Consider the following 12,945-nt stretch of genomic DNA (forward strand, 5'->3'; position numbering starts at 1 on the left):
AGTTATCCTATGACTTATAATTAGAGAGAATTCATCATTACAAAAAATCTTAACTTTTTTTTCAAGTAGTCACTGAACCATGAAAATGAGGTCAAGGATATTGGACATGTGACTGATGGAAACGTCGTAACATGAGGCATCCATATACAAAGTATGAAGCATCCAGCTCTTCCACCTTCTAAAATACAAAGCTTTTAAGAAGTTAGCTAACACCGCCGCAGCCACCGGATCACTACTCCTATGTCGAGCTTTCTGTGACAAAAGTCACAGGCTCGACAAAAAACTGAGCATAGTATATGTTGTGCAATGTTAAGAAAAGAAACCAGGAATTTAATTTGAACCATTTACTTTTGATATCATTTTTATCAGTTAATATTGAATTTTGAATTAAAATTGCATATTAATACGGAACAGTTAAATCATTAGTTTCCAAAAATGTCTTTGTTTCATAATATGATGCAGAGGTCACACTATTATACAAACTTGTTACAGATCATGTCTATAAATCAGTGTCAAGATTAGGAATAGAAGTTAAAATATTGCAAAGGATACTGAAAAATTCCTGAAAACCTTTTATGTTTAGGCTTGACCATCCAGTGGTATTGGATTTGGGAAGTTTGAAAAGAAAGAGTGCAGAAACAGCCAGTTCACAATTTTTACGTTTTTAAAGAAACTTAACTCAAAGATGGTGAAAGTGTCGCCACAGCACCTAAATTCAAACTTGATCTAGGTTCGGTGGTAAGCATTGTGTATCTATAAGTGTCATAAAATGTGGTTCAGGCGAAGTCAATTGCAAGTTACACTGTTGATACTGCAAATTCTGCAATTTTTTCCAATTATAAAGTAACATATGAAAATACTGCAAATTATAAAGTAAAATAACTCAAGAATTGTATAATGTAACTCAGAATGTATGATCACTTCGCCTGGCTTCAGGATTTAAGTATGTACATGATGTAGGATCACTTTGTCTGGCTTCAGGATATAAGCATGAAGACCTACCTCAGATGGTTTGAGTCTGTTTCCAATGTGAACTTTAGATACATGTTCCTCATCAAAATCGTAACTTATGTCCATATTGACACACTGATAAAACATAGCATTGTCAAATAAGTCTCTATATATCCCATAATGTTCTGCTAAGGACTTCCAGTGAAATCTTTGCATTTCCTGTGTGTAGATTTTCTTCACTTCTTCTAATGGGACGTTTACTGAAGTATAAAATAATAGTGATTCTACCTTAATAATCTTATAAAGTTAACCTGTAATATCCAACCAACGTAAATATTATGGAGTCATTTATTTTTGTGGGTAACAACTTTCATCGTTTAAGGAAAACTTGTATATGTATTTGTGAATATTTAATGTTTATTCTAGCAGCTCTTTCTAACTCTAAGTAACATGTTCCTATTCTAGTAGCTCTTTCTAACTCTAACTTACATGTTCTTGTTCTAGCAGCTCTTTCTAAGTTTGTTCTTGTTTAAGCAGATGTTTCTAAGTCTAACTAACATGTTCTTGTTTTAGCAGCTCTTTCTAACTGTAACATGTGTAACTTACATGTTCTTGTTGTAGCATCTCTTTCTATGTCTAACTTACATGTTCTTGTTCTAGCAGCTGTTTCTAAGTCTAACTTACATGTTCTTGTTCTAGCAGCTGTTTCTAAGTCTAACTAACATGTTCTTGTTCTAGCAGCTCTTTCTAACTGTAACATGTGTAACTTACATGTTCTTGTTCTAGCAGCTCTTTCTAAGTCTGTTCTTGTTCTAGCAGCTGTTACTAAGTCTAACTAACATGTTCCTGTTCAAGCACTCTTTCTAAGTCTGTTCTTGTTCTAGCAGCTGTTTCTAAGTCTAACTAACATGTTCTTGTTCAAGCAGCTCTTTCTAACTATAACTTACATGTTCTTGTTCTAGCAGCTCTTCCTAAGTCTGTTCTTGTTCTAACATCTCTTTCTAAGTCTAACTAAGATGTTCTTGTTCAAGCAGCTCTTTCTAACTGTAACATGTGTAACTTACATGTTCTTGTTCTAGCAGCTCTTTCTAAGTCTGTTCTTGTTCTAGCAGCTGTTACTAAGTCTAACTAACATGTTCCTGTTCAAGCACTCTTTCTAAGTCTGTTCTTGTTCTAGCAGCTGTTTCTAAGTCTAACTAACATGTTCTTGTTCAAGCAGCTCTTTCTAACTATAACTTACATGTTCTTGTTCTAGCAGCTCTTCCTAAGTCTGTTCTTGTTCTAACATCTCTTTCTAAGTCTAACTAACATGTTCTTGTTCAAGCAGCTGATTCTAAGTCTAACATGTTCTTGTTCTAGCTGCTCTTTCTAAGTCTGTTCTTGTTCTAGCAGCTCTTTCTAAGTCTGTTCTTGTTCTAGCAGCTCTTTCTTAGTCTAACTAACATGTTCTTGTTCTAGCATCTCTTTCTAAGTCTAACTAACATGTTCTGGTTCTAGCTGCTCTTTCTAAGTCTGTTCTTGTTCTAGCAGCTCTTTCTTAGTCTAACTAACATGTTCTTGTTCTAGCAGCTCTTTCTAACTCTAACATGTTATTGTTCTAGCTGCTCTTTCTAAGTCTGTTCTTGTTCTAGCAGCTCTTTCTTAGTCTACCTAACATGTTCTTGTTCTAGCAGCTCTTTCTAACTCTAACATGTTATTGTTCTAGCTGCTCTTTCTAAGTCTGTTCTTGTTCTAGCAGTTCTTTCTAAGTGTAACTTACATGTTCTTGTTCTAGCAGCTCTTTCTAACTATAACTAACACATAAACATGATAAATTTACAACTTCTTGTTCCTGTAGTTCATTGTAATATTTAACTTTCAAAATAAAAATAACATGTTCTTGTTCTAGCAGTTAATTATTACTCTAACTTACATATTATTGTTCTTGCAGCTCTTTCTAAGTCTGTTCTTGTTCTAGCAGCTCTCTCTAAGTCTAACTAACATGTTCTTGTCCTAAAATTTCTTTCTAACTCTAACTTACATGTTCTTGTTCTAGCAGCTCTTTCTAAGTCTAGTTCTTTTTCTGCTATGGACTCTTTCAATTGATGTTTCATCTTTTTTCTTTCTGTTCTGTCAAATTTGGTGACTGGAAATCCAATGTTAATCACTTTGTCTAACTCTGGATCTGTCTGTTTCATTTCTACAACAGAATTCAAAGAATTTTTCATTTAAATCTGAACAAAACACTTGATTTGTAAACAGCATATAAAATGTAATCAAAGAGCAGAATGCTCTGAGGCATACGATTGCCATTGTTTTTATTGACACATGTATACATGTAGCTAGATTATAAATATTATTTTCAAAACTAATTCAACTGCACATGTAAAATGTAATTTACGTAATACGAATAGTTATAAAATAGCCAATCCCGGATAAAAGTGTATGAACAATGTACTTAGGCCTATTGTGTTTTATTTTTGTACTATAAATTCCAAGTTTACTTTCCACAGCAGTCATTGAGACTCAGAGTGAGAGAAGGTATTTCACTTCGTATCTTAATTATCACATATTTTCCTACGTTAATTCTAGGAGGAACCCCATTCCTAACTCTTTAAATGTTTAATTTCCTTTGGGTCAGTTGTCATGACTCCTTTCTGTATATATTCCTCGGTTTAAATTGCGATTGTTTTTAATATAATACATTGTTTATCGACAGAACGAGTTAATTTTTCTCGAAGAGTATTTACATTCAGAATTGACGGAAGTTACTTCCGGAAGGGAGACATCTCCAAACGATAATATGGAAGACTCCATTTCACCTGAAGGGGTGTTGTAGCCATACCTTAACGATGTGGAATACATTTATTTTAATTTAAATGATGCATATGATTTAAAATTATGTAACAGCAATAACCCTCAATAGTAGACATACAAAAAAAGGATCGCATGAGTTTTAAAGTATTCAATTGAGTGGGGAATCCAGAGCAACCATTCAATCTATATATAGCTAATACCCCTTGAAGTCCAGAAACTATACGCATGCACATAATTACCCAAACAAACCCTGGAGCAAGAACGTATATTAAATTCTAATTAAACGACCTAGATGGTTCTCTATTTCTTTATGGAAGTACAATATCAAATATCAGTTTCATAACGGTGACATATATAAGAAAAACTCCACTTCAGTTCTTATATGACAGAAATAGATTTATCGGAATTCAGAGAACTCTCGCATTTTTATCAAAACTGGGGACTTCCCTCTGACGTGTTTCTAAATTTATAAAAACACTAAATATAAATACTGCTTAATTCTGATTTTCTGTGTTGTTAAAAACACGCATATGGTCCGAGACCACAATTGTCATCCCTTGATTTTCGTTATAGTCCCTAGTGTTGACAGTGGGTTACTTGCCATGAATTTTTATACCCCTTCCAAATTTATTTCCCCATGTTTAATGCCTCAAATTGCAAGTAGGGGTGAAATTACACTGTAAAAAAAATTGGGTCCAGAATTTTAAAAGAAAGTAGTGATTTGGTCCAGCTGAAAAAGGTTGAAAATTAGCACTTCGGAAGCTGTCAAAAGATTTCAAGACGCCCTAAACATAAAATTGTCCATATTTTGAGTTAGAGCCGATGAAGTTTTCTATAATTTTGATATAATTTGTCCCAAAAGTAGTACAACACACTGTAAAATTTTCATTGAGAAAGCGCAGGTGGGATTTTTTTAATTTTCATTTATGTTCTAAAAGAAATGCACTACGAAATAATTGTGTTCTCGGACCTAAGAGGTGAAATCTGTAAATATAGAATCTGTACTTTGGCAACTTCCCTAAATGTTTTGATGGTGTGAATTTGTCAAAGAGCATGAAACTAAAGGATTTAAACTTTAATTTTATAGAATTTCTACAAAAATGACCAATTTTGGCATTTTATGGTCAAAATAGGCATTTATAGCTTTTTCAATATTGATGCATAAATGGCATCCTGACTTTCTATCTGACAGGTTTTCATGTGTTAATATTTGTGTTTCTATGCCTTTATCTAGTTCTTTTACTTATTTATGAACTCTGAATCTACAGAAAAGAAGATTATCTCAGACAATATGTGCAAAATGTGTTGTATAAATGACCCTTGTCTAACGCCCTGTTTGGATGAAGTAAAAAGTGGGGAGCTTGGTACATAAAATTTGAAGTCCATAATAAAGACCTCACTAAATTTGTATCAAAAGCACTTTACAATGTCTATTGTACCTGTTCCATTTCACATAATATCTTTCTTTTCTTCTGTAGGATAGCAAGTGATTTAAATATAAGCCTGTTGAGAATAAATTGCATGCAAGTTTTTCCCTAAAAAGGCAAAAATCTTTGTATCAGACCATACTGTTTGTAAGAAAAGTTAATTGCAAGAGTCTTTTTGTGATCAGATTTGTTGTATCATGTCACATGAGTATAGAAATGATAAAAAAGACACAAATTTTTATTTCTTATAGCCTCAGTATACATTTTTAATGTAAATATATGGCACCGCCTAAATTGACCCTAAATTTTTTCCAGTCTTACTTGGCCTAAGACCCTTTTAAACTAATATGATATGTTATTTGTAACTTTTCTTTCCATTTAAAGTACTTTCAATACATATGTAAGGATCATTTATAACCAAAAAGCTTCACAAATTTAAAATTGCTGGAAAATATTACATCTTCATGTAAGGCTCCCCTTCATTGAAAAACCTCAATTTTTAGGCGCAGGCTCATATAAATTTTACTTTTGAATAATTATGCCAAGTCTGATAAATCAAATGAGTACTCTATTGCTTTTAGTACAGGATAAGTTATATATAAAGGCATTTAAAAAGTACTTTTTTGCAATATTTTAATTTTTAAAGCCCCAAATGTTGATAGTTGAAATTTTTCAATTTTAACGTCAAAATTTTACGCGCAAAGATGAGTATAGAACTTAACTTATTGTCTATAATATACATCCTATTGTCATGTAACTTTGTAAGCAGTGTAATAATTTATTAAGCTTTGGTCATACTAAGTTTTTTTAAGATTTGTCAACTCTTTCTATCCTATAAGGTCCGAGACCACAATTGTCGTCCCTTGATTTTCGTTGTTCACAAATATAGTCCCTAGTGTTGACAGTGGGTTACTTGCCATGAATTTTGATACCCCTTCCAAATTTATTTCTCCATGTTTAATGCCTCAAATTGCAAGTAGGGGGTGAAATTACACTGTAAAAAAATTTGGGTCCAGAATTTTAAAGGAAAGTAGTGATTTGGTCCAGCTGAAAAAGGTTGAAAATTAGCACTTCGGAAGCTGTCAAAAGATTTCAAGACGCCCTAAACATAAAATTGTCCATATTTTGAGTTGGAGCCGATGAAGTTTTCTATAATTTTGATATAATTTGTCCCAAAAGTAGTACAACACACTGTAAAAGTTTCTTTGAGAAAGTGCAGGTGGGATTTTTTTAATTTTCATTTATGTTCTAAAAGAAATGCACTACGAAATAATTGTGTTCTCGGACCATATAAGTAAAGGGAAATATCAAACATGAAGATTATGAAAAGAACATTATAGGAAAGTTGTTTAAGTTCAACCCCTTTGTTTGTTTTTACCTTTTAAAGCAAAACAATCATAAGAATCTGAGATGTTCCTTAATGTTTAGAATAAAACAGTTGACGTGAGGGCATTGTCCTGAGCCACTGGTATAAGTCTACAGATTGCATGAAAGCAATCGTATCCCAAAAACCCAAACAATCTTTATTTGGAATGAATGGCCCTCCATATACATTTGGAAGTCATTGAAATGCGATTTAATTTGAAATGTATGCATGTTTCCTCAATCATACACTATTGATTGTCATGTTTCTTACTTTTTATGTTAATTTTGAGCTCTAATATGAACGTCTAAAATTGAAATCTGACAAAATTAGGTTTTTTGGAAGGGTGGGCTTACCTTCCAGTTCTGAAACACGAATAAGAAGGCCTGAAACTTTGACAAATAGTGTTAACCAGAAGTCATATAACTACTGATCATGCTTATTATCAAAATACGCCTAGGCAACAACTACTTTCGGTTGCAGGTCCAGTTAAAGTAAAAAAATCAGATTTAAAAAAAATTTTGGTGCAAATGACCCGGTGTACCCAGACTAGTGTCACTCCTACTTTACAACTGTTGTGATAAATGTGTTAACTGGAGTCCATTGACTCCATTCTACATGCAAACTACAGTTGAATGCATCTATTAGCATCCCTCAGACTTCCAGGTAGAGAAAAGAACTTATGTATCATATATCTAGTGGATGCCAGGTCTTAAAACTTTCCAAACAGCACAGATAAGTCTGTGCACAAGATTAGTTGGTGAGGTGAAAATATGTCATATTTGTCCATTTGTTATGATGAACCTTAAAGCCTCAAAAAGGTCAAAATAATACTTGAAGCAACTTAGTATCAAATTTATTATAAACAGATAAACGAAACACCGAAATAACATTTAATAGGGATGATAGGTGTCGCTTTGAATTGATACCAATTTGACTTTTTCTATAGTGCCGTTAGAATGCCTTCCAGTATATATACGCTTCAACTTGGCTCTACTGTTCCTGTAACTGCTAAAAAGCAGTTTATATATTGTGAAGTCATCTGTTCTCGTTAGTAATAAGTTCTTGATAGCAATGAGTGTCGTTAAAATATATATATGTATTTTGTGAAATGGCACATGTTTTCTATTTGTCGGTTTATTAAGGACAGAACAAAAACTTGCTTCTAGCAAGTAATAATTTCAACATTTCAAGTTTTCAGACAGGGTACAACAGAAGAAATCATACCTGTCAACTTACCCATATCCTTCGGGTGTGACCCAAGATTTTTAAGAATCTGAGAAGTCACCTGGGACACCCGCTGGGTCGTTAAATAACCTGAGAATTCTGAAAATGACCCGTTTTCACACGGATTCTGGGGCCTTCAGACTCATCTCTTTTGATATACCCGCAAATTCATTGTTCTTCTATGAACAGGAAGTTCAACTAGATGTGTAAAGAGTCAGATTAAATGACCCATTAAGTACATGGCTTCACTTGACAGCTTTGGTGTCAAACACACTGTTAATTAACACCAATGACCTAAGCTTTAGGTCGGAAATAACATGCGTATATCGAAATTGTTTCTTAAACAATTCAAGTTAATTCCTCTTTTTTGTCACCATTCACAATATACTTCTTAAACTATTTTTTTGTTTGTAAAAAGAATGAATCAAATATGAATTGAATGCAAATGCATATCAGAATAAAACTTTTAACTATTTTTTCTTCCTTAGAACAATTGAAAATAGAAATTTTGAAAATTACTTTTTTCATCTAAACTTCTTTTAATTGTTTAACTTTATTTTTTTATACTCTAATATCAATATGATTAGAAATCTTTTCTATGAAAGCAGCACACAAATGTGTGTAATAGATTTACTGTAAATAATAGTTGAAAAGTTCAATAAAGAAAAAAAAAATATATGTTAAAAAAAATCAAATTCACATTGTATACATATCATGGAATGAATATAAGAAAAGGAATTAAGGCGGTATAACACAAATCTTTCAATGACATTCAAGTGCAATGAAATAATAATATATACAGTTTAAAATTACTTAACCATATGAAAATGTTTTGGAAAATGTTTGATTTAAATTATAAGAAAAATGTCCCCTAAATACTGAAATTCAGCTCGAAAAAGTTTGTACGCTTAATGACCTGAGATTTCATTCTTCAATGCAGGTCATAACCTGCATTTTTATTGTCATAGGTTAACAGGTATGAAGAAATATTTTTTTCCGATTTTAACCTACTTTTCTTTATTCCCTGACCCAAAATTACCCAGAAGCATTAATCAGGTTAATAGCACATTCTTAAACGTAAATAAAACTAAGCTAAAAAAGAAGGTCAAGTCCACATGCGTAATATGCAAATGTAAGATGTGGTGTAATGTCGTTAAGGAAAAAACATCTATGGAACACAGTTTTGGCCATATCTTGTGAACTTTTAAATTTTATTCAATTCAATTATCCTAAAAGTATTAATGCCCTTAAATATTATTACTAAGACAGTAAAATATTAATAACAGCTGCGACAACATCTTATCACATATAAGAATTGGTTTAATAATTTAAAACCATCTAAAATATATTAAAGATTAATATTCAATGCATATTTTTGTCCTTAAGTGATAATTCCTAGAATATCTGACAAAGATGCATTAATTGATCAATAAGGCTAAAACTCATTAGAAATTATTTGTTTCTAGAGACAAATGACATTTGAAATGATACTTAATTGATATTTTTCTTCAACTTGTAAAAATTCTAAATCCTCTATTAATATCAAATATGCATACCATGCATACTATATGTAACTTCTAACGAATGTAGGACAGAAAGTAACAGACAAAAAGTCACAGACAGTCAGATGGTCAGGGGTACTACTTGTACAAGTTATTCTTATTTACTTGAATAAGAAAAATGTTCTCACAATCCCACAAAATGCACAACAATCCCCAAGTTTTGAGATGTAAAATCATGCCTTTAATGATTTTTCCCAGGTTTGCTCAATTTTTTTTTTTTTTTATTAAAGTTCAGCATTTCATCTCATTAATTTAACAAAGAAACTGATTGAGCAAAGATCTTGAGTATTTGCACAAGGCCTTAAAAATTGCTCCTTCAGGCTTGTAAAAGAGCAGTGTTTTGAAGATAACAGACAAATGGGATTTTCATTGTCCATGAAATTACACTTAAATGATTAGTAAAGACATCTGCAAAGGGTACACAATTTAAAATTCTATTAGAGCAAAGAAATCTTAAGAATTCAAGAAAAGAAGAAAGGATGACTTTTTTTTTACTTATACTGCACAAGTAAAAAATTCTGAATGTCTAAGGGACAAAACTAAGCCAATTTTTTTTTTACCTTAAAATATACAAGTAAATAAAACTCACTTGTATAAGTACAAATGTATGCCACAAATTAACTTAGATCATACATCATGTACATGTATATATATGTGTATATTTTTTTTAACCTCTTCAAGTAAATAAAAATTACTTGAATAAGTCGTACCCCTAACTGACAGACAAAAAGTCACAATTCAGTTTTGAGATTATTTTTCTTTGAACAAAAAAACATTTATTTTGAAAATATTTTTTTTTGTATTTTTCATGTCAGATGTTTTATATATTACAACAACAACAACAACACTTCAAAATTATTCAATAAATATCTACAATGATCAAATAATTGTAATGACAACAGAATGTCATAGTGGCTTTGTACTTAAATGAATTCATTTTGACAATAAATATATCCTTTGATAGTCCAAAATTACTCGGACGTCCAACAGCTGTTTTGCCAGACAAGCTGGGGCTGTGGGACGTCAGACAGTGTGTCAGAGCTCGTCCCATATCAAAAAGTGGACATTTGCTCGTCCAAAATAGATGCGCTGCTTCGTCGCTTCTGGTGCCAACAGACAGCCTTGGAATTATATAAATCGGTTATCAATTTGTTCATTTTTCATTTATCTCTTCATTTATGTAAGTTTCACCTACCACCCTTTATTTTCTCATATTTAGACAGTTTTCACAGTGACCCATCGATTCTGGCATTTTGACTGATTGTCATGTGATCACGATAAAAAAAAAAAGTAAGGCACAATGGACTATGGGAAATGATGTATGCATATGACCCTAGGTCAATATGAATATATAATTTCTAATACCTCACTCATTTATAATACAAGCAATGTAAATATCCAAGGGCTTCTGAAATGTTATCGTGGTTGGCACTAAATGCTTAATACCGATCTCCTGTAAAGGAGGTGAAAATCGTGGTTGGCTACTAAATGTTAAATATCAATCTCCTATAAAGGAGGTGAAAAAAGTATAAATATTTGCATATTTGAGTCTGGAGGTCTCGTTACTTGATGTCCATTTGAAAATAAAAGAAAAAATGTCTGAATCGATGGGTCACTGTGAAAACTGTCTAAATATGAGTAAATAAAGGGTGGCAGGTAGGTGAAAGTTACATAAATGAAGAGATAAATGAAAAATGAACAAATTGATACATGTACCTGATTTATATAATTCGAAGGCTGTCCGTTGGCACCAGAAGCGACGAAGCAGGCAAATATCCACTTTTTGATATGGGACACGCTTTGACGTCCCACGGCCCCAGCTCTACTGGCAAAACAGCCGTTGGACATCAGAGTAATCTCGGACTAATCCTTTGACTGATTAAAAATTCAATACATTTTCATTTATCATGTTTATCAAGGTTTATGAGCAATTTCCTTATCTCAAATGAATATATGTAATAAAAAGAAAAATTTTCTAAATATATTTAAACAATTGTCAAAAAATTATTTGTCAAATCAAATTTGTGACTTTATGTCCTGATGTCGTCTTGCACAAAACGTCAAAATTTGAAATTGAGCACAACAGGGTCGAGTCAATATCGTAGCAGCTACGTAGCGGCTACGTACATGTAGCTGCTAACAATATTTATGTTACAACTAGTCTATAGCTACACGTTCAATAGTCAAAATCTACGTACATGTAGCACTACGTAGCTGCTACGATATAGAACGCAGCCCTGATGTTTTTATTTTTCTTGTTTTATTCAAGAGAAATCGTGAGGATAAGGGGAAATAATTACAAGCATTTATTAAATTAATACAATCAACTTTGAGCATATTAATATTTTGAAGAACTGGGAAAAAGTTTGTTAGTGTTACACTATCGAAAACCGATAACACTAGGATAATTTACCAGTAATTCGTTGTGCATGTGTTTTTTCTTCTTCGGGTTCAATCTTTCTCGGCCAATACATCTTCGTCCTGACTTGTTGTCGATCAACTGTAATAACATTTTGCAGAACACTTTTTAATCTCTTCATTGCTTGCGACATGTTTGTAAAGGATAACCTCCCTTGATTTTAGGCGTGTTTGACTTTTATCTCAGGTTCACCTAATCACCGAAAAACAAATATCTGAGAGAGGCAGGGACCTTTATGAAAAAATACCAACTATGAAACACTCAATTATCAACGGCGAGAACACAGAAGAGACAAAAGCCAAACTACAAACAGTGGCACATTACATTGACAGAACGGGCAGATTTAATACTGCTGTTCCACAATTACAATCTTAACCCTGCAGCGCATACCAATTTTTAAAACACAGAGAAGAAAATACGTCGAGGAAAACCGCACATTTGGACAATTCGTGCCAACAGGCCTTAAGTATGTTAAGATTTTTGCCCTGTGGCTTGGCATTTTTGTACAGAGAATTTTTTTTAAAAAACTTGAAAAAATACAAGAGAGAGCATTAAGATTTGTATACGACGACTACTTATCATCCTCTGAAACTCTTCTTGAGAACGCAAAGGTTCCAACCCTACAAGTAAGACGCATCAGGACAATGGCACTTGAGACTTATAAAATTTTAAATAATTTGGCTGCTGTATGTTTACAAAATTTACTCAAAATTAAACACACTAAATATTCTTTTAGATACAGTAATATTTTGGATATACCACAGGTAAGAACTACCTCATATGGAAAAAAATCTTTTAGTTTTGCTGCTGCTTCTTTATGGAATAGCTTACCAGACCACTTCAGGACTGTTAACAGCTTCTCACATTTTAAGAGTCTTGTTCAGTCCTGGAGTGGAACAGAATGTTTTTGCTCTGCCTGTAGATAACTAATGTGTTACAATATTTAATGCTTTTTATGCTGCATTAACAGCTTGCTTTGCAACTGAAATTTTAAAATTTCCCCTCTGGATCCGCGCCTGGGTTTCCGAGGGTTGGACCCCCCCTTTTTTTTGGACGATCAATGCATTTTAATAGGGACATGTAATTGGAACCCCCCTTTGTCCTGGGTTAGGAACCCCCCTTTTTAAAATGGCTGGATCCGCCCCTGATTTTCGAAGATATGCATTTTCATCATCCAACTTGAAAGACTGTCGTCAAGTA

At 32.7% G+C, this 12,945-nt stretch overlaps 1 protein-coding gene across 2 annotated transcripts in view; it reads right to left on the minus strand.

The window, feature by feature from the left end:
* Positions 1-11,922, minus strand: part of LOC143080996 (large ribosomal subunit protein mL38-like) — a 36,056-nt gene extending 24,134 nt beyond the window's left edge. Inside the window, exons 1-3 of one of the 2 annotated variants that reach the window (XM_076257228.1) lie at positions 11,740-11,922; positions 2,972-3,130; positions 1,003-1,211 (exon numbers count right to left, since the gene is read on the minus strand). In XM_076257228.1, the coding sequence (XP_076113343.1) occupies positions 1,003-1,211; positions 2,972-3,130; positions 11,740-11,878 (507 nt within the window). In that variant the 5' untranslated portion in view covers positions 11,879-11,922. Of the gene's footprint in view, positions 1-1,002; positions 1,212-2,971; positions 3,131-3,511; positions 3,628-11,739 lie in introns of those variants that run through there. The other variant, XM_076257229.1, reaches the window with a different exon arrangement.
* Between the last annotated feature and the right edge of the window lie 1,023 nt (positions 11,923-12,945).

Source organism: Mytilus galloprovincialis, chromosome 6 (assembly GCF_965363235.1).
Source record: "Mytilus galloprovincialis chromosome 6, xbMytGall1.hap1.1, whole genome shotgun sequence".
NCBI classification, from domain to species: domain Eukaryota; kingdom Metazoa; phylum Mollusca; class Bivalvia; order Mytilida; family Mytilidae; genus Mytilus; species Mytilus galloprovincialis.